We start from the raw sequence: 25,541 nt of genomic DNA on the forward strand, positions 1-25,541 counted from the left end.
CCAATAAATTGCATTTAGTCTCGAAAAGCAAGCTGTTCAGCTTCAGATGTTAGTGATAAATGATTTTATTATTTTGTCAAAATAATACAAATAAAACAATAGTTAAAAATCAGTAATTATATCGGTTTTGGGACATTTAAACAAAAATAATCTGTATTGCTGCATATAAAAGCAATTTTGGTTGATCTCTATTCCGAACTGCAACCTTTTTCTCTTGTATCATTGAGATCTGCTGTATGTCATTTCCCATTTTTGTTTCCATGGCAGCTCGTGCCGTGGCCTACAGTGAGCCAAGCTGTTGCTCTGATGGGCTGCAGTCCAGCAAAGCAGGCAAAGTGGCAGATGAACATGAGGACAGGAGAATTCCAGTAGGCATGGACTATGTGCGCAGAAGCGTGCTGGTAGAGGTGGGGGCCCTGGATCTCATTGGTCTCATTTACTAATAGGGTACAATGGGGCTTAAGGCCCTTCCCTTTTGGAAATTTTGCTTTATTCGGCACACAAAATATATCAAGGTAAAATACATTTTATATATTTTTATATATTGATGGAGCAACATCATTTGTGTGAAAAGCAATAATAATTAAAATTCAGTTTTTAAAAAAAGGTGGTGTGGGAGCCTTCTACCCAATGCTTGAGGTAAAAGTCTCCCTCACTTGTGATAAAAGGCCTCTAAGGGGTTTAAATTTGAGACAGCAAAATGCTTTGAGTAACAAATTAAGGTGATGCTTACTCAAAATATCTACATCAGAAAAAGTCAACCATTTCCTGTTCATTTCAAACACAATTTATTACAGCTTTTTTTACCTGCTTTTTCATTATTGAATTTTTGGACATGATGCAAATGCACAAATGGATTAATCAAATTATCGAAACTGTAATATCATAAGAGAAAGTATTGCGACATATTATTGTATATACTGTATATTGGTATAGCAATATATAATTGTATTGGCACATGCCTAAAGTGCATGATGTTTGCACACAAATTTTACATACAAATATGTGCATAAGATTGGTTCATGAATGATGTGTTGTGATCATGTTTTAGTGACTAATATCCCCATCTTCTTCCTTTTTTCCATAGCCTGAAGGTTTGCCTAGAGAGTACACAAACAGCGTCTTCTTCTGTCCAAATGGTAAGCAAGTCCTTCCTGTTCATCATAAATTCTTAAATGCACATTTGCTATGTTGCCCTCTGAATTAAAATGCAAATGAAATAGATATATATTCTCCAATATTTCTCCTCTGACATACGTAGAACGAATCCATATCTCCACACCCAACAAATACGAGTATCAATACGTCAAGAAACCGGACAAAGTCTTGCACATGCAAGTGGCCATCAAAAGCCACAATGATGCCCACATTGCTCTCTCGCCCACTGCCCACGACAGCACTGAAATGGTGGAGATTGTATTGGGCGGTCGGCAAAACTCACACTCCTGGATTTCACGTGGTAAGATGGGTGAGCCTGTCGTCAGTGCCCAGACGCCAGGCATCCTGTCCTGGGATGAGTTCAGAAGCTTTTGGATCAGCTGGAGAGAAAGGGGAGTGCAGGTACGATTTTAGAAAATTGTGTGAAACAGTTGTTGGATCGTTATGACATAAGCTATGTTGTGGTCCAAGTTGTGATTTTAATTTATGTAAAATATCTGTATATTGCAAAACAGTTTGCAAATAAAGCAGTGTTTCCATCCAGTGTGCTTTAGAGAACAAAATTGTCACTTCTGGTGAACAACATTGTCACATCATTTTGATGACATTTCAAAATGACCAGAGCAGCATTTGAGATGCTACATGATGGCATTAATGGTATTCTATAAGTGAATTATGTACTCACATGACTTGTTGAGACATAGTCACATAACTGTTTTGATGCACATCTATATTGCTAGATAACTAGTTTTCAGGGTGTGATGGATATGGTTAGCTGATTGTTGAAGTGTCTTAAGTGGATGAATAGATTTGTAGATGAATAGCTGTATGGATTTATATTTTTTATTATAATATATGTGGACAATGGCAAATTTTAAGAAGGTTGTGTTAGTTTCTCCAGAATTGTTTTCCAATCACATTAATCGTATATGTGTACATTTCAGCATGAAAACATCCGCAAGATTTTAAAATGAAACCGTGTATCTCTATTAACACCTTAACATGGATTTTAAACATTTTAACGCAATGAATCATACAATTTTGGGATGATGCATTTTATTTCAGAGGCCATGTTAATTTTTTAGATTCAGTATCTAAAAGAATACTAGAATCTAATGGTTTACTTATTGAACAAGAATCCAAATGTTTCTCATAGAATTAAAAAGAAATATTATCTTTTTGAGTGAATACATTTGTTGCAAAGAATCTTTGTGAAAGTTGATGTGAACTGGACTGAAAACTAGTTGCTTTGGATTATCTGAGTTTTGGATGTTATTCAAATGTTAGGCATCCACTGCCCAATCCCAGAAAAATACTTTACTGGCGCCTGGATGGAAAGGAGTGTTTGTGTTTGTGTTGGAATGTCCCAATGTTCCGTCATGGTATCAGGGTTCAGTTGTTCAGAAGTTAATGGCATACTTGTGAAGTGGTCATAATTTACCAGTTGATGTCACTGTAAGGTCCTAGTGATCTGTGACTGTGACCATTGCTTTGCTCTCACTGGCACGGAATATTTCGGATCCAATGCTGAAACTACTGCTCACCATAGGAACAGCGCTGGTACACTTAGTCACATATAGCTGGGATCCGATTTGTTATGATAATGACCTATTTTCATTGTAGCATGATGAACCATTTTCTATTTTCCATGTTAAAAGATTTAATGACTGATTCTTGTCAATACCAAGGAGAGTTTATGGAAGACCCCACAGTGGGTCTATGTAGGCTAACTGTGATGTTGATAGCTTTTGCCAAGACTTAGCAATTGTGTTTTATTGAGCCCACTGTGGTTGTAAAATGCAGCATTCAAACTTCTTTTTGACTAGAACTTAATTGGTTTCCATGGTGTTATTATTAAATTAAAGTTTAGTCATATTTGCTTAGTTTCCTCAAGGAGCACATGTTGGGGATGGACATTATGACCAAAATCTTCTATTACGGTATGAGTAATTGTATATATATATATGTATGTATATATATATATATATATATATATATATATATATATATATATTAGTAACAATATACAGTATAGTACAATATAAATAATTTGAAATTCAATTTAAAATACAAACTGTTACAGGTAAAAAGCAGTTAAGCAAAATCTCTACGTGGGACTATACATTAAATGTGCTGTAAGTGATTTTTTTGATGGAATGGTATGCATAAAATGTTCCTTCTCACTAAAAGATATCACTGAAATAAGTGTCCTGGGATATGTTACTGGTCTCTGTGACAGCTCTAGACTCCACATGTCATGGTGACACTTTTTTGTGTCAATCATTTTGTGTGTTCGACATACTGTTGTAGTTGAAGCAGATCATTGAGGCTTAATGACATTAATGATATTCAGTTTCATAATACTTCTCAGTTGAGGGTGCTGTTTTGCTACTATTGTGTTTGACAAACAGGGGAAGATTCTTTTTTGCTCTTTGTCTATCTTTGGTATCTTTCGAGTGCCGAGTTTTGGAAAGGGGGAGTTCGGCTAATTCTGCAGCTCAGTCTTGATGTTCCACAAGGGATAAAATTGCTTACAGCACCTTTAATCTTGGACAAATCATTCATACCATCCGATTAGAATCAAGTTGCTATGGTTACATAATCTTATATTTGATAGGTGGGGCATGGCCTAGAGCCATCCAGTGAGACCCTGATCCTGCAATGGAGTGGACCAGTTCCTGCTCAGGTGCGATATATTGGCTTCTCCACTGGCTGGGGCTCTGTGGGTGAGTTCAGGATCTGGCGCAAAGAAGACGCAGATGAAAACCACAATGAGGCTTTCACTCTTGGAGTCCCACACAATGTGGTACCAGGCTCAGAGCGAGCCACCGCCTCCATAATCGGTGAGGACACTTGTAAACATCTCCGGTGTAGCCAACCAACAGAATCCTGCCCTAAATTCGTGCTGTTTGTTCAGACAGAAGTTGGACCATCATTAAGTTTACACTATAATTTTAAGTTTGATTGCAATTTTAAAACATGATGTACGTCTTTTGGGACATTTTGTGTCATAGGTGATGTTATGGGGCCCACCCTTAATAACCTCAACAAGCTCTTACGACTCCCTTTCGGTTGTGGCGAGCAGAACATGATCCACTTTGCTCCCAATGTCTTTGTGCTCAAGTACCTCCAGAAAACCCGACAGCTCAGTCCAGAAGTTGAGGCAGAGGCCACCGACTACCTACTACAAGGTACAAGACGCAACATGCCTTCATTCTTCAATACATCTTCTCGATTATTAATATCCTGAAGAATTACTTTAAAATGATTCTTCCAATGTACCTGGTAGGTTATCAGAGGCAGCTGACCTACAAGAGGCAGGATGGTTCTTACAGTGCCTTTGGGGAAAGAGATTCTTCCGGAAGCATGTGGTAAGCGTTTGACGTGTGAAGTCTGTACATGCTATGTCTGCTAAGAAGATGGATTTAATTACAAAAGGGTGAGCCATTTTTTTTTCTAGTTTGTTCTTTATTTAACCCGCTGCTCCAGTCAAAGAGAGGTGAACTTCGCAAACATGCGGTCTTGGCAATACATCGAATATGAATTCACCCTCATGTTCTTCCAAATTTATATTGATACAAATTCTTATGTGAGCTATCCCTTTGCCAATATATTTGTGATGAATTTACCGGCAATATATAATATTGTGAATATTGCAGTGATTGTATGCACTTTTTATTGGTCATTAAGTTGCCTAAAAAGTGCATGATTAGACTAGTTTCATTATCTTTCTTTGTCTCGTAACTCACAAGTTTTAGAGCGTTTGGATAGAGATGTTTTAGTGGTGTATCTCATTTAAATTTCAGTAGCAAAAATGGTAAGTTTGATTCATTTTATGTGAATAATTTGAAACTGTCCCTTTTTTAATTAATCAGTTCTCTACATTGGTACAGTGGCTGTTTGGTCAAAATAATGGTTCCTATGTTTGAAAAAACAGACCCATTACATAGTAAATTCATAAATACCAAGATATATTGTAAAAAAGATGAAAAATATCGAGATATACTGTATTTTTAGCTATATTACCCAACCCTAACATACACCCAAGTTTGTTTTTTGATAAATAGGTATTTTCCCCCCAAATATCCTTAAATTTGTCACCATATTACTCTGATTTATTGTATAAGGCTAAACCTGTGATTAGAAGCATATGATGTTTGTGTTAGCTGAGAACACAAATGGAATGCATATCAGAAAAGAACAACTTTGTCATCTCTGTATATCTGCTTAAAATTTTAAGTGATTCATTTCATAACAGAGGAATGCATTGTAAAATGTGGAGCCGACTGTACCCCTGAGCCTTATTAACTAACTACTAATAAGCTCCCTGACTCCAGTCACGGGAGTACAGATTTATAGGTTGTTTTGGGGGATTTCTTCCCGTGGTCCAGAACAGCCATCATTAACTCTGCCCTCTGTAAGGTCAACAGCCCCTACAACTGACTCTATTGCTCCCTACACAGTTGAACACACTGTACATCATACAAATTACCTTAACACCAGTTGGTTAAAAGTCATTGCAAAAATGTTGCAGAAAAATTCCATTAGTTGTTAGAAAAATAATTTGTTTGCAGGTGACAATTTTGATGTAAGATGAAATTTTGTTATCTAATTAAATAAAATTTTTAAGCTTGATTTAAATGTCCAGATACTTTTTGTTGCCACTGTATATTGGTTGTGAACATCATTTTATGGTGTGGTGGAAATTTTCATTTTAAAACAGTCCAATGAAGTTGCTAGACCTTTACTCCAATCTGTTACCAACACTTTATGCATTCGTCTGAGAATGTTTACAAGTCGGAACAACCCCGCTTTTGTTTCTGGTCCAGTTTCAGTTATTAGCACATATGATTTAATTCCAGGTTAACAGCAGTTTCAGAGCTGGGTTAATACATCCCAGCTTGGGCTGAATGATAGGAGAGGAAATTGTGTCTCCTAATGAAAAAATTGGTCATAATGGCACAGCAAGGATTTAATGTCCCCATCAGCGACTTGGTGCTGCGGTAATGTCAAGTCCTTCAGAACTAATCTGCTTCAGAAAAAAGGGCACTCTGGAACATAGTGGAATGAAGTGGAAACATTCATTTATAAATGCCTGGAAGGTAGGTGCAGCTTTAGGAATTGGAGGAGAGGTTGTTTATACCTTGGACCAGACCTGGCAACACATCTGGCGTTACTCACTGGCATCAGCACGTCTGGATCCAATGAGAGCCACATGTGGCAGTAATCTACACTATATCCCCAGTAACCCCTCAGCAATCCCCCAAACTGCAGTAAGCTTTCCCCAGGACTTGAATAAATACTTAAACTTGCATCCTCTACCCCGCCCCAATTGCTGGGGAATATGTTCAGCTGCTGAGAGTCAGTCTACACTATTTGCATCTTTGTGAAATTGTTCTGGCAGAACAATTTTGCTCCTACAAGCTACCATGTTGGAGTGAGCAGGCAAGTGGTGACCGTGCCCAAGGCAAAGTTACTGGAACTGTCCCTGTGGAGTAACCTGGGGTTGTTCTCAAGCAGACAATGGTGATCACCGTTGGAGGATTTGAACCTGCAAACTTACAGCTACCAGTCCAGATCAAGTACTAAGCTACATCAACCCAAGTATTTTGTGTCCTTAAACCCAAAGTATACTTCAATTTTGACGCTATCGTTCAACGTCATTGTACAGACAAACACGAACCTGCCAAAGTACACTGATCAGCCACAACAATAAAACCACCTGCCTAATATTTTGTAGGTCCCCCTCATGCTGCCAAAGTTCATATCTGGTTGTCAAGATTTTGGGGCCCTTTAAACACATTATGTTGAACTGAACTGAATCTCTTCACCTTGAGGTTCTGCTTGCCTGATGAGGTTAACAACAAATGTTTCAATATCATTTGAAAAGAGCCCAGCATTCCAAAGTATTAGGTAAAGTTACTTCTTACAAGGTTAATATGGTGAGAAAAACACCTTGCAAACCATTGTGTGGTGGTCTAACTTGAGGAAGCGGTGAGTGTCATCTTTATTATGCTGCACTTTCTAAAAACTTTCCCTTGGGTCAGGCAGTTAAAGTTTATGACACAGTATTACTAATTCATGGAGGTTCAATGCTTCAGTCATATAACATTTCTTGGGGAACATCATTTCCAAGCCCTGGCCTATAAAGATTCCATTTTGTTATTAGTGTTTGTGTTGAAATCCCTTGAACATGCTGTGGAAAAGTCCCAAATTGTTTGTTTCTTGGCCTTTTTGTTTTGGTCAAGTCAATTTGTATCATCATATCGCTGCTTCCAGAAATGTTGTCATGAAGTGCCATATTGCAGTTAAAACAAATCGACTCAGGGTTTGCATGTTTTTAGAGTCCTGGTGTAGTTGACTCATAGAGGTGAAAGCTATTACAAGGCAAAGACCCATAACCTTTCCATGATCTATTGTATTATTGTGGTATTGACCGTTTTCAGTTTATTTCATTTCACTTTCAGTTTATGTACTAGATCCCTTGCTTAGAATATTACTGTATACAGAAACTTACTTGATTTGGGATTGTGAAAATCTGCATTCTTTGTTTACACACACACCACATTTACAGTGTTGCTTGACTTCCGGGGAGTTCTTGAATATTTTTCACAAGCCATGCACCAATTATTGAAGAACAAAGGCCATTTAATTTTTTGTGTAATGTCATTACACATTGCCAGACTCATTTTTAACTCTTTACTTTGCCTAAAATGAATGAAAAGAATGGGAAAGACATGTTGGGCTCTGTCCTCCAGGTTGACTGCCTTTGTACTAAAATCATTTGCTCAGTCTCGTGGCTTCATCTTCATTGATCCTCAAGAGCTGGGAGCGGCCAAATCCTGGCTGATCACCCACCAACAGGAAGAGGGATCCTTCCCAGCAATGGGCCGGATACTCAATAAAGACCTGCAGGTACTTGATCGGAGACCTTATAATTGTTTCATATCGAGCAGGGTGAAATATCATTAGAGATTTAAGTGACTGAATGTATGGGAGCTATTGGAAAGATCCAGATCGAAATTGTACCCCATTGAAATATCTTGAGTTAAGTTTGACCTGTCAAATTGGACTCTAGAACTGATAAATGCACATGTTTTCTAGCATTGCTTAGAACAACATTTTTCAAACACAGACTTGATCCAGATATTCTCTAGAAGTTCTCTATATCAGAATGAACCATTTCAACAGCTAGGTTATCCAAATTAAGAAAATCCATCATCTGTATCCAGTTTACAAGCTCATATCAAACTGAAGAAGCTGGGATAGAGGTGTTATTAGTCATTACTCTGTTTAAAGTTGCCATGTCATATTCCTTTTAAGGGTGGGATTCATGGAAAGATCTCCTTGACTGCGTATGTGGTGGCAGCTCTTATGGAAACCGGAATTACAACTGAGGTGAGAGAATCTTGTTTATCTTGTGTCCCCTTAAACCGCCTCACAGCCATGTCTCTTATACAACCTTTACGCACATATTTCCACGATCCCTGTTCAGAGTGCATTCCTGCTTCATAAGATGATGGATGTTCTGGCTGAGAATCAACAGTATTTCTTTCAGCCTTGTGATGGATAATCCAATATGGATGCTTGCTGTCTAAATTTAAAGATTTATGAGAACATGTAGTGACAATGTAATTCTTTGAAATTTTCACCTGTCCCAAATTCCTCTCCTGAAACTTGAAAGAGATTTGACATTTCCATTAAATGCACATGAACACCATTTTGTAATTTCAATAAGTTGACCATGCTAATTCATAATTTTCATTATTCCAGTTAAAGGCGCAGCTATGATAAATGTGTATATTTGCCAAAAGGGACTTTTGTTTTGGAGTGCACTGGATTAAATCCACAAAACTTTTAATTTAACAAAACTTTTTTACAAGATCCTACAAGGGTTTGCTTAGTTCAGGGCCAAGTCTTTCCCATCAACCCTCGGAATTTGAGCATTGGCTGTCCCGAACAGCAACGCTGATAATTTTGCCCTTCGAAACGGATTGAGTCACTTCAAAGGCCAGCTTCTCACTCTCAAATCGACTTATTGAATAGAATACTAGTCAGATTAGTGTGCATGGCTGCTCAGGGCTAGCATCCGGGTTCCTTGAGAAAATGACATATGGTACAGATAAAAGTCAGTGCACTGATGCTAAAGAGATGAATGATCATTAGTGAGGTTGTATGCGTCTTAGGAATGTAACAAAAAGCCAAAGGATTTGTATGACTTTGTACCGAAGGTATTTGCAGCTTAGAGCAAGAAACACCTGTTAGCAGTATAAAAGCTAAGCCATGTTATTGTATTTTATTCTTCGTCAATGTTTCTCTGCACCTTATCAACAGGGTTGTATGCCTCTTAGGCATGTAAGTAAAAGCTGAAGGATTTCTATGACTTTGTTCTGAAGGTATTTCAAGTTAAGCACAAGAAACCACTATTAGTGGTATAGCCATGTCATTGTCTTGTTTTCTTCCTCAGTGTTTCTCTACACATTTCAACACAGTTTTGCACTTAGGCTTGTAAGAAAAAGGCTGAAGGATTGACATGATTTTGTACTGAAGGTATTTGAAGTTTAGTGCAAGAAACACCTGTTAGTGCTATAAAAGCTAAATTTGTATCGTTGTCTTCTATTATTCATCAATGTGTCTCTACACATTATCAACACCTAAAGAATATATATAGATATATATATATATATATATATATATATATACATACACACACATGTCTTGAGCTATAATCATTCATTCATTTTATGATTTGTGTTTTTATTCAGGAGGAGAAGGTAGCAGTGGCGAAAGCTAAGGCGTTTCTGGAGAGCAATACATACTCTGCTGATGATCCATACACCACAGCTCTGTCTGCATATGTGCTCACTCTACTCCGCAGTCCTTATGCCCCACTGGCTCTCCGAAGACTTAACCACATGGCCGTCACCCAAGGTCATTTATTGATGTGTTTTAAAAGGTACATGTTGGTTAAGCCTTTGCATGTTGTTGATCCCAACTGTTCTATTAGCAGATGGCTGTACACATTGGAGTTTTACTGGCAGCACTGTAACTGATGAGGACACGTTCATGGGCTTCAGTGATGGCCTCTCCCAATCAGGTATGAATCAATCAATCAAGTGAACAAGGTTTGTTAAAGGGTTAGTTAACCCAAAAGTGAAAGTTCTTCATTTGAATGTTTTGGTGAACTATCTCTTTAATATTCCCAAGGTGTAGCAGAAGTTAGCATTTTAAAAAAAATGCTAACAATTGTAATAATTGTTATTCTTTTACCTTGTTGCTTTAGTGGTGTCAGCTGAAGTTGAAATGACTGCCTATGGTCTACTGACCTACACTCTTCTGGGTGACGTGGCTTCAGCCTTGCCAGTGGTTAAATGGCTCTCACAGCAAAGGAATGCCCTGGGTGGTTTTTCCTCAACACAGGTGGCAAATCTTCTTTAGTCATTTGTTGTGTAAAAGACCCTAACATGCTTATGCTTGATTCAACCAAGGGCTATTTATTTTTCTTATCTAAAAACAGGATACCTGTGTGGCACTGCAAGCACTTTCCGAGTATGCCATCCTGTCATATGTGGGTGGGATCAATCTTACCATATCTCTGGCTTCAACTAATCTGGACTTCCAGGAAACATTTGAGCTTCAGTGGGACAACAAGAAGATTCTGCAGAAAGTTGGGGTTTGTCTCAAACACAGTATCAACATATCTATACTCTTGTGGAGCTTTTCCACTGCACGGTACATCTCGACTCGCCTCTGCTCGCTTTTTTGGGGGTTTTCCATTGTGGATAGTTCCTGGTACCTGATTCACGCACCTTTCGATTTGTAAAAAGAAATGTCTGTGCGCTAAACCACACCCTGGTCAGTAAATGAGTTGCAGATGTTCCTCTCGTTAGTGACGAATGAAAAGACATGAAAAGAAAAAGTCTCTCAGGAAGTGTCTCCGCTGTTGGCCGCACACAACTACCACCGGTCCTACCAACTGTGTAGAGAAAAGTTAAAAAAAGAACTTAAGTGACCACAGAACTATCAAGGAAAAGTGGAAGTTGTTCGACTATCTAGACTGGCGAGCAATGGGAGGGAGAGTGCCCAAGACTCAGTCATGGCGTTGCTGGAGTCCACGATGGAGAATGGTACGTTAGATGGTACGTGGTATAGGAGTGGTGGTGGCGTAGTGGGCTAATGCCCACAACTGTTAATCAGAAGGTCATTGGTTTGATCCCCACAGCCACCACCATTGTGTCCTTGAGCAAGGCACTTAACTCCAGGTTGCTCCGGGGGGATTGTCCCTGTATTAAGTGCACTGTAAGTCACTTTGGATAAAAGCGTCTGGCAAATGCAGAAATGTAAATGTAAATGGTACGTTAACTCTATACTCTGCTTGAAAGCTTCACTTTATTTATTTGACCAGCTACTGGAAGCTTGCTTTTAAAAGAGCCAGGACAATTTAACTGTTACACTTGTGTAGAATCACCATGCAACAACTGCTTTATGCTGCACAATGAGCTAGTAGCTAACAGCTAGCAGGCGTGTTATTGTTTTGTGTCGCGTTTAAGATGATTTTACGGCAGTAGAGGCGGCACAATTATGACGATCAGCCTATGAATCCCACCCACGTTGAGGCGGCACTAAACTGCAGTGGAAAAGAAAGCTCAGAAAAGTAAAGTTAGTAGAGTCGAGTCGAAACCGTAACGTGCATTGGAAAAGTGCTTTTTGGAGAGGCACTTTCAGGAGCCTGAACTTGATATGCTCTCTAAGCATCTGCTTGGCACATCACACTATTTCATGATTAGCAGTGTCAGTTTAAATGTGTAATTTGGATGTTGGACAGGATCCAGTCAGCTAATGTATTTGTGTGTACCTGTAGCATTCATTTGATTGATGAGTCTTTCTGGCTCTTTGTTCAGATCCCCAGCCTTCCAACAGGATTGTTTGTCAGTGCTAAGGGAGAAGGCTGCTGTCTAATGCAGGTACTGTTTGTCTGTTGAGCCCAAACCCACATTCTCTTCAAGGATAAATTACCTGCTGAAAAAAATCAAAGCTGATGTTTAGCTGGTCAACCTGTTGGTCTTCCAGCCTGTCCAGTTGCCAAGTGCCCAAACCCTTCTTAAACCATGAACCAGACCAGCCTGACCAGGCGTGGAGACCAGCTGAGACCATTCAACACTGGTTTAGCCTGGGTTTTTTTTTTTTCTCCCCTCAGTAGGGCGATTTGTTATTTGTTCCTTTCCTTCTCTAGAGACAAATTCCTAATTGGGGACAGCCAACTTTTTTTTTTGGGAGACATCCAGCATTAATGATCAAATTCCTGCCTTTAGAATGGACAGATCTGGTAAAACTTAAGCAATTGTACTAGGGGTATGTTCTTTACTCCGTTATCTACTCCCTGGATAGGATGCAAGTGTTTTTTTTTTTTTCTGGTATCTTGTCCCTCAGAAACAATAGACTAACTAGGAAGCATAATCAACCGGAACCACCTCAGCACCCTAACCTAGAACGTTTTGTTCCCATTGTTCGGACTAAAAGATTATCTCATACTGTATCTGTGGTACAGAACAGATAGTTTGTAGCAGAAATAATGCCAAGGGACTATCACAAGGATAACGTAATTTTTTTCAAGAATAATGAAGGCAAGCATTACTATTAATATCTCTTATACTTTGGCCCTTTGAAACCAAATGCAAAAATGTCACGCTAATGTTCAGCACAAACAAGATTTTAAATAGAAGCAATAGATTCCATGCAATCACATTAAGAAATTAGTTTGTCGGTCAGTGTTATTGTACTGGTGTGAATTTGCTTTTCGTTTAACCTGCAGGATAAAGAAAATATAAAAATAGCTTTTTAGGGTGAAACAGCAAAACAAATCCATGATGAATGGAATGGAACCATGGATTTGTTTTGCTTTTCCATTTTGTAATTGGTGAAAAAAGGGCCTTAAATATTAAACTTCAATATTATTGAATAATATTACCTCAAATAAGCAGCTTGTTGAGGAGAGGTCTGATATAACTTACAGTATAAAGCTGACTTAAGATTTACTCCTGTGGGACGATAAAACAGGCGAAAACATTGAAAAGGGTCACCACACATATCTAGGGACTGGAATAGCATTGAGACTTGGCGGCTCAATCGCATTAGTTGCAACCACATTATGCTAGCACCCACTGAACACCCTAGTAAGCATATGGCAATGCTCAAAAACTACTTGAAACACCTTATAAGCGATATGTGCAGCGTGCCTTTTACATGGGTCACCATTTATGATTTCTTCAGTAAAGGTAAAAAAAATTCTATAAAATTCTTGCAACCTGAAATGAACACTGTATTCTCAAACCATACTTGCTGTAAGAACATTAGGGAAACATTGCACCTGGACTCTTCTTTATGGTCAGCTGTTCATGGTGAAAGCTTTGTAGTCTGCAATCAAATGCTTGGCAAAATGCAGATGCTCATGATGTGATATTGATCATAGTCTTCTCTCCATCCACAGATCGATGTATCTTACAATGTACCTGACCCAGTAGCTAAGCCAGCTTTTCAGCTGAAAGTGGACCTGAAGGAACCCAGGCAAGAACGGCACGCACCACTTTCCTCACGCCACATGTCTTCTCGCACTCGTTCTCGTGCTGATAACCGATCGGAGCTCAGTCGCAAGTGGAGGGCACCTATTGACGACGAGGACCCTGCGGCCCACCAAGACCACCTCGACTATCGTGTTACACTGGAGGTTTGCACCAGGTATTACATTTATATTTACATTAATCCATTTGCCAGATGCATTCATCCAAAGCGACTTCAAGCTCTCAAGATATGCATTTTATCAGCCCATGCAGTTGAGCTAATACTGTATATTAACACCACCAGCTACAAGATGTTTAGATGGATTTTCGTAGCCTTTTTGAAATTGTTTTATGCCAGGGCTTGATCTTGCTAGCATTTAGATCAAAACGTTTTATGTAATCGCAGTTTAATAATGAATGACATTTTGATTGTTAGACACTTTGTCTGATACCAATAATACAGAGTATACTCAATATACAGATAATACACAATGTACACAATACTCACAATCTACAATATTGCAAAAACTGTAGATTTAAAAGAGGCCATTGCCTGGGTGACTGGGATCTTGAATGATCTTCATGGCCTTTATCCTGCACCGCTTGGTGAAAACATCCTGCAGGATTGGCAGTCCGCATCTGGTGATACGTTCAGCTGCTCATACCACCCTCTGCCGGTTATTACGTTTTTGGGCTGTACAGCTTCCATACCAGAGAGTAATGTCACCTGTTAGGATGCTTTCTACGGTGCACCTATAAAAAAACTTGGGGGCCCATTATAAACTTCCTCAGACATCTCTAATTATACAGACATTGGTGTGACTTCCTGAGCTAGGTGTTTGTGTGGACTGTCTCTACTAGGGCCCTGTTGAACGGTTGGACCAGCTTCTTGGTCTTACTGACGTTCAGTGACAGAGTTGTGCTGACACTATAATGTCAGATTTTCTACCTCGTCCAGATCCATCTCAGAGGCCATCTCATCCCCATGTTAAATCAGGCCCATTACAACTGTGTCATCAGCAAACTTCAATATGGAGTTGGTCGAGTGCAGAGTCACACAGTCGTGTGTATTTATGGAGTAAAATAAGGGACTCCAGATGCCACCCTGAGGGGGCCCTCTTGTTCAGAGTGAGCAATTTTAATTCCAAACTCTAATTCCTTCCTCAGGTGGCTGCATGCCGGCTCATCCAATATGGCTGTCTTAGAGGTCCCTCTATTGTCGGGCTTCCATGCTGATATTGAGAGTCTAGAGAGGGTGAGATTTTTTTTATAATGTTATTTATTTATGTATTTTTTCTCTCTCCCAGACCCCCCTTTTTCTGTCACACTCACTTGTATTTCAATGCGTCATCTTGAGTAACTACTAAAGAGGGCACAACCCTTTACTCTCAAGGGTGTTGGAGTGAACATTTGCGGTATAATAGGGAAATGAAACTCCCTCTTTCTGTGTCATTCTCTGCACGTGTCTTCCTGGCAGATGGACAGAGTTAATATCTGAAGGCCATTTCAATGGAGGCAGGATGGTGTGGAATTTATCAGTCCGTTTCGCCCTCTCTCGCACAAACACACGTTAACAAAAAAACACAAACGTACACCCATTCATATATTTGCCAAAGTCTATTATTTTTCAGTTTCAGAAATCTCATATTTTGACTATTGACTAAATAGATCTTCCAAAATGCTTGTATGATGGACCAAAATGTAGAACAAAACTAATACAAAAAGTACTGTGAAGTGTCAGTGATGATATCAGGTAATACTATGGTACTATAATACAATAATATATACTGCAGCACTGAATGATAACCATATTCATTGCTTTGGTATTTAAATGGTACTTCCATTACCATACCACATTTAAAAAACATGGTATTACCATGGTAGTGGTACATGTCCAGAAAGCAGTAACCATAGTCTACTGTACTATGGTACTTTGTGACATGTATTTATATATAAAGCAGTGTTGGGTTGAAATGGACTACATTTAATCTGGATTATGTAATCAGATTGCTAAAATCAATGACTTGCAAATTCATTGTACATTAAAAATGTGCACAATTACTGTAGATTAGTTACTTTGTATGGATTACATGATTACATATTAATTACATTACCTATCAGCCAATGTCAATAACTAGTGCTTAATTTACTTGTTATGCTCCTGAATTTCTTTTGAGCCGGAGCCCAAAATATGGTACATGTGATAGCACTACATACATTGAAGATGGTGCAGTCCTGTTTCTCATTTGACCACTTGCAAAAATATCTTGACCTTCAAAGAGACACAGGGGAGGAAAAATAACTGCGTATGCAATCTTTATCTTATAGAAATCAATGTTTTATGGATTAAATAAATATTAATGCAATTGGAAATCAAAATGAATGAGATTAGAGTACCTAAAAACTGACTACAATTTAGATGTGTAGTTTTTAATCCTTACCAGATTACATTTCAGAAGTAATCTATCCAGTACCGTATATAATTTACATGCTGATGATGAAGACAGTTATATGTGTCTGTTTTGTAAATATAGGTTTATTGCAGGGTGTAAAAGTCTGGCCCTAAACTGGTGTGACCTCATTTCCATGTGAGGGCCATGGAGCTCTAGACCCTCCACAGTCCAGTAACCTCCACAATATCAGCATGGAACAGGAAACCACCTCCTTTAACTGGGGGGTGAACAGAGGTTGGGTTAGGTCACCTTCGTTGTCCCCAATCAACTGATTGTCCCTCATTAGTTGTGTTATATGTCCCAGGCCTCATGCCCTCCATGCTAGAAAACTGTTGCTACCACGGGAGCGGTATAACGCAAACCGACTCGGAACCTCACTGGCTTTACACTGGCCACCTCTGGCTGGCTCCACGTTTATTATATGACCCTGGCTGTTCAAATTCCTCACTGCATTATGGGAAGTGGGATTGCTTGCACTAATGTCTAATTGTTTTAATTTATAGACAGGGGAGAACTCTGTTATTGGATTGTTTGCTTGTCAAATATTCCACTTTGAAAATCAAAGTTGTACTATGAATAAGCCAACTGTTTAATTGATAGTTTTTAAGGTATTCGATTTGAAATGGTTTTGGCAACTTAAGCAACAACTTTAGTTTTTTGGATTTTTCCGTATTTCAGCAACACTAACAAACAAAGATTAAATTTTACTGGTTACGGTTAGAAATCATGCTGTCTGCAGTGGCATTAGACAAGTCAAATAACTCCTTGTAGTAAGTGTGCCATTTATGAAGGGGCGCAGTCATACTTTGTATGTGTTTGTTTGTGTGTGTGAGTGTATATTTGGATGTGTTCTTATGGCGCCAGCTCACACTGAGCCCCTCATAAACTGTGTCCAAGTGCCCACCACCCCTCTCCCTCTCTATCTCTCTCTCTCTCTCTCTCTCTCTCACACACACACACACACACACACGTTGGGTTTCCAAGTTTTATGGGGACTTTCCATAGACATAATGGTTTTTATACTGTACAAACTGTATATTCTATCCCCTAACCCTCACAGAAAACTTTCTGCATTTTTACATTCTCAAAAAACAACTTAGTTTGATTTATAAGCTGTTTTCCTCATGGGGACCGACAAAATGTCCCCACAACGTCAAATATTTCGGGTTTTACTATCCTTATGGGGACATTTGGTCCCCACAAAGTTAGAAATACACGCGCGCACACACACACACACACACACACACACACACACACACACAGGAGAATGGTAGTAGAAAGAGGTAGCGGCTATTTTTGCTGCAACAGTTAATAAATACTCTTTGGAATGGATTGGATGGTGATTAACCCAAATCAGTGATCAAAAGAGGATAAATGGTTAAAGGTCTGGGCTGGCAACCAAAAGGTTGAAGGTACTAACCCCACAAATTAGCAAAACACTTATCCCCATGTTGCTGCAAAGTGACTTGTCAAGTAAACTGAATGCTTTGGATGAAACTGTCAGTTAAATGGCATACTGTATAAGCATTTACATTAATGTAAGCATTTTCTATAATGGTAAATAATCATTTTATGTTGTAAACATTTTGTTTCCAGCTGTTGATTGATAAGAGAGTGGGGCTAAAGAGGTATGAAGTGGACGGACGAAAAGTGCTGTTCTACTTTGATGAGGTAAGTTGACATTGTGTATCAACTAGGGCTGTGGATTTGATGTGTTCATTTAGTGCAATTAATTGTATAAAAAATTAATGAATGAATTATCACAATTAATCATGCCCCATTATGTACCCGTACGTAAATTCCATTATAAACGTATGTGTCCATCAGAGTAATTAAAGCTACATGAAACTCTAGATGCATCCCAAACTGCACTCTTCTGCACTATTGTACGCCATTTTGTAGTGTAAGTAGTACGAGTAGTATGTGAAAATGCAACAAAAAGAAGTGCACTGCGAATAATTGTGGAATGTTGGACACTTCATGTACTCGGTGCTGGCAGCTTCCTGTACATAGCGGATGGGGTGGAGTTACCGGCAGCGATGCTGGTCTGGCAAAACAATTGTAAATAATGGAGAATATGGCAACTAGCAAAACTTCTGTGAAGACAGCACCTTACAAAAGTAGTTAAAAGCTTTACCATCATACCATGCTGTGTGAATATGTATATTATTGAGATCTAAGTGTTGCTAGCTGCAACACATGTTTGAAACATCACTTCCATCAGCTGTTAAATGGCGAACGCTTCCATGTAGTACACATTGAAAATTCATACACTACATAGCTGAATGGAAAGTATAGTGTGTCATTTGTGTCGATTACCAGAGAAAATAATTTCGACTCATCTCTCAAAGTTTGTAAAAGCAAACAGAATTCACAGTTGGACGTTTATGATAAAAGTGGGCTGTGTTGTGCCATTCACTTCCAATGTAAGCACATACTGTAACTGTCAACGTGTTTTGTCAGGGGAACCGATTCAATGCATTTAATGCCTTATAAAATAGTTGTTGATATAATGAGTCAAAATTAATTGCTGGGGTCCCATCTCTCCCACAGATCCCCAGTCAGTGTATGACCTGTGTGTCCTTCAATGCCGTAAGAGAGTATATCGTGGGCAAGACGGCCCCAGTGCCAGTAAAAGTCTATGACTATTACGAACCAGGTGGGTTTCATTTGTACCACCACTTAGAAAAAATTACTGCAGCAATACAATGATGGTTTTATTCAAGGTACCTTAATGTATAGACACTTGGTACTATATTATTAGCAAAAGAATAAATACCATGTTCATATACCAGAATACCATGGTATTACCATGGTACGTGTCCAAAAAAAACATGGTATTACCATGATACTATATATATAAATAGACTTTTTTTAATACCAATCTTATTTGTAACTGGTGGCTTATTATAAATTGATTAACAAAATAAAATAGTATAGAATATGTCATAGTACAGAATATGTGTTTTGAATGGCATGACATGGGCATATCTAGGCTGTAATTGTGGATATTTTCTGTATATTCAGCATTTGAAGCCACTCGTTTCTACAATGTGAGTGAGAGCAGTCCTCTTGCACGAGAACTGTGTGACGGTACTACATGTAATGAAGTGGAGAGCTCCAGCAATCACTGGACAGGTCAGTACTTTGTCTTCTAATATTGTCCCTTTTATTTCCTTGTCTTCTCCAACCTTGCTTTCAAGTGCTCTTGCTGAAACCACTGTGGCATGTCTTCTGCTAGATAAATCACAAGCGTGATATTCAAGTCCCTTCCTGGAATGTAAAGTGCACCACTAGTGTCACCAAATGGACTTGCATTAATTGGCCATTTTCAAAGATTCTAAATATTCTGCCATTGATTGGGCAAATAAAGTCCCCACCCCTGAGGCCTGAACTAATGCCGTTGGTTGAGCCAATGTTTCTCTCTTCCTCCAGGCTTTGTTCAGGGTGGTCAGTGCAACAGCATTTTTGACTGTCCAGAGGAGGAACACTACGAGCGCTGTATGTGTTATCGGGACTGCGGCTATGATGGCGAGCCCATCTGCGGTTCTGACGGGCAGCGCTACCAGAACCAGTGTCAAATGGAGATGTCCGCCTGCAGAAATGGCACACGGATTGAGCAAGTGCCCTTTAGCCACTGTCCACAGGGTAAATGCACTCACCTTTAATTCTGTGTTTAGATGTGTGATTTGTGAGCGACAATGAACAAGGAGGAAATACACCGGTAGTCATTATTTAAATGAATTGAGAAAAAAACAAAAATAATTCTGTGAAAGTTAACGGGAAAGTTAATTAAAAGTAATTTATAATGCAAGTAATTTTTCAGTGAAGTAATCCAGTAATCGTATTACACTTTATAGAATAATTAGTCACTGGTAGTGGATTACTTTGAGTAACTCCCCAAACACTGGTTGCAGTCTCACAGGCGCAAACATTAGAAAATTGTCTTTGACCGAGTCAACTACGATCCGTTGCTTTGTGTCACAAATTAGCTGCTTCAGTCTTGTAGTACTCGTCTTTAGACCTACCCCAGTGCAACTACCCCACAGGAAGTGCACATTTGTGGCACCTTTGAATTTATATCCTAAACATGTCAGTGAGATAAGAGATCCCCTATTTTTAACATGACTTAAGGATCTAAGCTCTTTGTAAATCTGTAACGTTTCATTACCAAACTAGCTTTCGGCAGAATTTATTCCATGCAATGTGAAACCAGGTGCAATCCTCGCCAGACACACTCTGATGAAGTCATGCTCATTGCATAATTAGAGAGATATGTTTTTAGTTTTCCCCTTGTGCAGGACTTTCATAAAATACAAACTGCCACAGACGTGTGCGAAGAAAACTGCAGATGTTTTCATCCGTTTTCATTACCAGTGACCGCGAATCTCCAGCCTGGTTTGGATCACCGTAATGTTAATCAGAGTTTCCTCAGGAATTAAAGGGTAATTTTGGTCAACTATTCACCAGGGTAATTATTATAGTTTTATTTATATTTTATTTCGTATTTGGTTTTCAATTTCAGTTTAATTTGAATTAGTTTTAATGGTGCCTAAATAGACATTTAAGAAAAATACAAACAAAATAAAACTGTGTAGACATTCAGCACAGTTTTAAGCCACATCCACACTAATCCATTTTTGTTTGGAAATGCATCAAGTTTTCTATATTTACACACCTGGATCTATGTTTTCCTACAATGAAAATGGAGACTATTGAAAATAGTATTATTGAGACTATTGAAAATGCTCCCTAGTACGACATACTTTGTTTACAGTTTCCTAACATCAGTGTTTTTCACCTCCAAGCTCCCTTCAATTTCATTCATACACATGCGAGCGTTGGAGAGTAGAAATGCAAGCACATGTAAAGAAATTGATGTTTAGGCTACATTCACATTATTCCAGATAAATTTGAAATCAGCTTTTTCCAAAATGCTCTCCATATACACTGCTGTTTTCAAACATTTTCCAAAAGTTGCTCATCCACACTGAAACGTCTGCAAAAATAAACAATGTTTTCAAACTGCTTTTCCGAATACTCCCCCATCTTCCATGGATTAAAACAGATAGTCCCGCCCCCAACTCATGATATTGGTTAAGTCAATGTTGCTTTATCAGACTTGATGGGGCGCTAAAACTTATATGTTAAATGGCTTTTATAGCAACCTTGTTATCATATGGGGCCAGTGGTGGCTCAGCGGTTAAGGCTCTGGGTTACTGACTGAAAGGTTGGGGGTTCAAGCCCCAGCACCGCCAAGATACCACTGTTGGGCCCTTGAGCAAGGCCCTTGACCCTATCTGCTCCAGGGGCGCTGTTTCATGGCTGACCCTGCGCTCTAACCCCAGCTTAGTTGGGATATGCGAAAACAACTGCATTTCATTGGCTCTGTACCTGTACTCTGCACAATGACAATAAAGTTGAACCTTAATATTAATATACACAGAACGGCTTATGGTCTATTATAGGGCACCCCAAATGACAGAGCACTTTTATCCTGGGCCCTTTGACAGAAAAAAGGGAGGCAGAGAAAAGGTTCTCTGGGGGCAGAGAAAAGAAAAATCCTGTCACATTCCTTTCCAACGCACAGACCAACAACAAAGAGGCTTTCTTGTTTTACAGAGTACCACTATCAGGAGGGGGACAGATAAAAAGGTTGCGCGGTAAATCTCTGCAGCCCCTGCCAAACATTTCCTCTTCGTTTGACCATAAGAACGCAGTGGAAGTTTGTTCAAAGCTGCTTTTTGTGTCTATTTGCATACATTTTTTCAGATAAACTGCTCCTTTTTTCAGCATTTGTTGTTCCAATAAAGCAAAAAGTCACAAGCCAATGCTTTACACGGATTTAATGATGGGTAAGGGGCACCTTTTCAGGCAAAATGCATGGTCCCCAAACTCACACCACTGGTTGTCAATGTTGCTATGTTGGGCTGGTTGGGATGCACTAAAGTTTTAATCGTGGAATCGGACTACACATGGCTTATTTGTAATTGTTTATATTTAGCAGTATTGTAACATCCAATTTTAAATTAACCTTCCCTTTATCCTTTTAATGATTGATTTATTTGTTTGTCGTTACCCTGCAGTGGGGGTGGATGTAGAGGAACGAGAACTTGCTACAGGAGAAGAACCAGAACAGGAACCCATACTCATTCCTGCAGGTATCATCATCTCCTCTCTTTCTCAATCCTCTATTCACTGAACAGCATCTGTGTCAGTGCCCTGGAGGAGTGAGAGTGTGCCACACACACAGGCAGGTGTTGAAAAGTTTAGCGATCAAAAGCATACATACAGGGGAAGCTTGAGCGTGCACTGACCTGTATGTCAGCCCAGACTACATTAATGCATGAATAATTATCATTCTAGCCTCCTGTCGCTCACCCCTCCCGTCTATTCAAATAACATTAGCAAAAGTAAGCAGAAGTTAGTTTGGTTTCCTAAACAGTAATTTAGGAAAACATTAATAGAAATTGTTAGTTTAGCATGTATAATTTTGGGTGAATTTTCATTTAGAAGTGATTATTTCTATGCCCTATTAACCTTCCACTCTGAGAGCTTCAGAGTGCTAAAAGGTGTGTGGCTCAAACATAACGGTCATTTGTAACTCATGTTTTAAGTCATTCTTATTAAAGGTTCTAGTTGGTATAATCCTACAGTATGGTTACCATGGTTGTTCTCACTTCAAAGTGCCTTGTGTAGGAATCGTTTATGATGTGAAGCAGCATAACTGCAGCTAAGGAAGGATGTTCATAAGATCGTGTGAACTTAACCAAACAATCAGTTTAAAGTTTGGACACCTATTCATTCTTTCTTTTTATTTTTTTTCAACATTTTAGAATAATAAGTCATCAAAACATCCATCCATTCATTTATCCAGTAGACACCCATCCATCTACTAGCCACCCATCCATCATCCATCCATCCATCCATCCATCCATCCAATCCATCGATCAATCTAGTTGCCACCCATTCATCCAGAAGCCACCCATCCATCCAGTAGCCACTGATCCATCCATCCAATAGCCATCCGTCCATCCATTGATCAATCCGCCCATCCATCGATCAAGCTACCAAGTAGCCACTCATCCATTAATCCATCCATTTGTCCATCCAGTTGCCACTCATCCAGCCATCCAGCAACCACCCACTCATCCATCTAGTAGCGAACCATCCATCCAGTTGCCACTCATTCATCCATCATCCATCTATCCATCATCCATCATTCATCATCCACCCAATAGCCAACCATCCATCGATCTATCCATTTGCCAGTAAGCCAGCCAGCCATATATCCAATAGCCACCCATCTATCCATCAATCCAGTAGCCACCCATACGTCCATCCAGTAGCCACCCGTCTATCCATCCATCCAGTAGCCACCCATCCGTCCATCCAATAGCCACCCATCCGTCCATCCAATAGCCACCCGTCTATCCGTCCATCCAATAGCCACCCGTCTATCCATCAATCCAGTAGCCCCCCATCCGTCCATCCAATAGCCACCCGTCTATCCATCAATCCAGTAGCCCCCCATCCATCCATCCAATAGCCACCCATTCCTCCATCAATCCAGTAGCCACCATCCGTCTATCCATCAATCCAGTAGCCACCATCCATCCATCCAATAGCCACCCATCCTTCCATCAATCCAGTAGCCACCATCCGTCTATCCATCAATCCAGTAGCCACCCATCCGTCCATCCAATAGCCACCTGTCTATCCATCAATCCAGTAGCCACCCATCCGTCCATCCAATAGCCACTCGTCTATCCATCAATCCAGTAGCCACCCATCCATCCATCTATCCATGCAGTATCCGTGCATTTATGAGTCTTGTCTACAAAACAAACTTTAAGCATTTAAGCATAAGCCTATTAAGGTTTAAGATATTCAGTTAAGTGTGCTCAAACTTTCGGCTGGTAGTGTTGATGTATTATGTTATAAGAAAGACAACTTTTTAGGGGCACTTAAAACTATAGTCATTTATAAATCATCACTTGAATGAGTTGAACAAGAGCAGATCTTTGATAAATGGAAATTGTTCTTCAATGTTACACTGACGGCTAGTTATTACCCTCATTGGACAATGTAATTTGACAAACATTACAACCCATTAAGTAGCAGAATTATCACTTAAGGGAACTTGGAGGTACTCATAATATCACTTGCACTCTCAACTGTGTGTGTCCTCTGGAAAACTCCCAGACTGATTACACAGTCTCTCACAGAGCTGTTAAGACTTGCCCTGGGTTGTGCATGCTGGCTTTGCATTATTGAATTTAAAATGTAAGGATAATGTACTATAATGACTTATTATCAATGAACGCTGCTTGCAGTGACCCTCAAGGGAACAGTTTAGGTTTTAAAGCCAAAACACTTGCACTGCCCAAATTTGTGATTTGCACATGGGAAATTTTCATAGAAACGGATTTAGACCAATCATAAATCAAAAAGTGTTGTTTAAAGCGAAGCATCAATAAGAATGTCTCACCAAAGCAAAATAAGATCATTTGTGTCTGGGGAAACCTCTTATTATTCAGATTTCTTTTTAGCATATAACATTTTGTAACATTATAACATATATATAATATATATATATATATATATAATAGTATAACATATTTGAATGTTAAATGATAGTATGGAAAATAATAGTTTTTAATTCTGAACTGTAAGGCAGGCATTTTTTCCTAAATGATGAAGTGGCACTGAGCAGCTGTGTTTACAAAAGCCCAAAAGCTGCATGGGAATTGTGTGTTTTCTTAATTGATCTGTGCTTGCAGCACTGCAGACATTCTATGGAATGAAAAATGAATGAGTTAAGACTCAGGCTGGGAATTCCAAGCATTCAAAATAAACTAAATACTTGCTCTATTGAAACATACCATATGATGGGAATGGAATCAACTTGAGCAGCTGTCGTATGTGAGGAAAGAGCTACCTCTACAGGACATGTTTTGAAAATGTACCCAATTCCAAAATATCATTTTATTTGCCAAAAACATGTGAATAGAAAATAAAAGCGGGCCCAAAACGTAGCCTTATCAACTATGGTCATTGATAAGTAGGAAAATAGTGAGTTCAGCAAGCAACACCACAAATGATTCTGCAACATTTGACTTACTGCTATTTATTTATAGGTGGGAAGGAGCCAGGCTCCATGGCCGAGCTATCCTACTATTCATACGAGTATGACCCTGACATGGACGGTTTTTCACCAGAGACCGAAGAGAAGTTAGTGACTGTAGGAGGGAAAGAGGAGGCCATAGACGCAGTCAGACATCTGGATGGACATCTCCTCACAGTGGACACAAAAGACTCTCCTGAACGATGGTGAGCAGCAAATTACAATCCAATAAATTATGTATTGACC

At 39.2% G+C, this 25,541-nt stretch overlaps 1 protein-coding gene across 1 annotated transcript in view; it reads left to right on the forward strand.

Moving 5' to 3' along the window:
* Positions 1 to 25,541, forward strand: part of LOC127640028 (C3 and PZP-like alpha-2-macroglobulin domain-containing protein 8) — a 49,450-nt gene that overhangs the window by 21,679 nt on the left and 2,230 nt on the right. The window contains exons 22-42 of the mRNA XM_052122402.1: positions 268 to 407; positions 1,088 to 1,139; positions 1,262 to 1,560; positions 3,776 to 4,001; positions 4,173 to 4,349; positions 4,448 to 4,529; positions 7,917 to 8,073; positions 8,482 to 8,556; positions 9,924 to 10,089; positions 10,169 to 10,255; positions 10,442 to 10,578; positions 10,676 to 10,831; positions 12,060 to 12,122; positions 13,646 to 13,893; positions 14,883 to 14,970; positions 17,765 to 17,839; positions 18,722 to 18,827; positions 19,196 to 19,306; positions 19,604 to 19,816; positions 22,255 to 22,329; positions 25,309 to 25,501. Of these exons, the coding sequence (XP_051978362.1) occupies positions 268 to 407; positions 1,088 to 1,139; positions 1,262 to 1,560; positions 3,776 to 4,001; positions 4,173 to 4,349; positions 4,448 to 4,529; positions 7,917 to 8,073; positions 8,482 to 8,556; positions 9,924 to 10,089; positions 10,169 to 10,255; positions 10,442 to 10,578; positions 10,676 to 10,831; positions 12,060 to 12,122; positions 13,646 to 13,893; positions 14,883 to 14,970; positions 17,765 to 17,839; positions 18,722 to 18,827; positions 19,196 to 19,306; positions 19,604 to 19,816; positions 22,255 to 22,329; positions 25,309 to 25,501 (2,926 nt within the window). The remainder of the gene's footprint in view (positions 1 to 267; positions 408 to 1,087; positions 1,140 to 1,261; positions 1,561 to 3,775; positions 4,002 to 4,172; positions 4,350 to 4,447; positions 4,530 to 7,916; positions 8,074 to 8,481; positions 8,557 to 9,923; positions 10,090 to 10,168; positions 10,256 to 10,441; positions 10,579 to 10,675; positions 10,832 to 12,059; positions 12,123 to 13,645; positions 13,894 to 14,882; positions 14,971 to 17,764; positions 17,840 to 18,721; positions 18,828 to 19,195; positions 19,307 to 19,603; positions 19,817 to 22,254; positions 22,330 to 25,308; positions 25,502 to 25,541) is intronic.

This window comes from Xyrauchen texanus, chromosome 48 (genome assembly GCF_025860055.1).
Source record: "Xyrauchen texanus isolate HMW12.3.18 chromosome 48, RBS_HiC_50CHRs, whole genome shotgun sequence".
NCBI lineage: Eukaryota > Metazoa > Chordata > Actinopteri > Cypriniformes > Catostomidae > Xyrauchen > Xyrauchen texanus.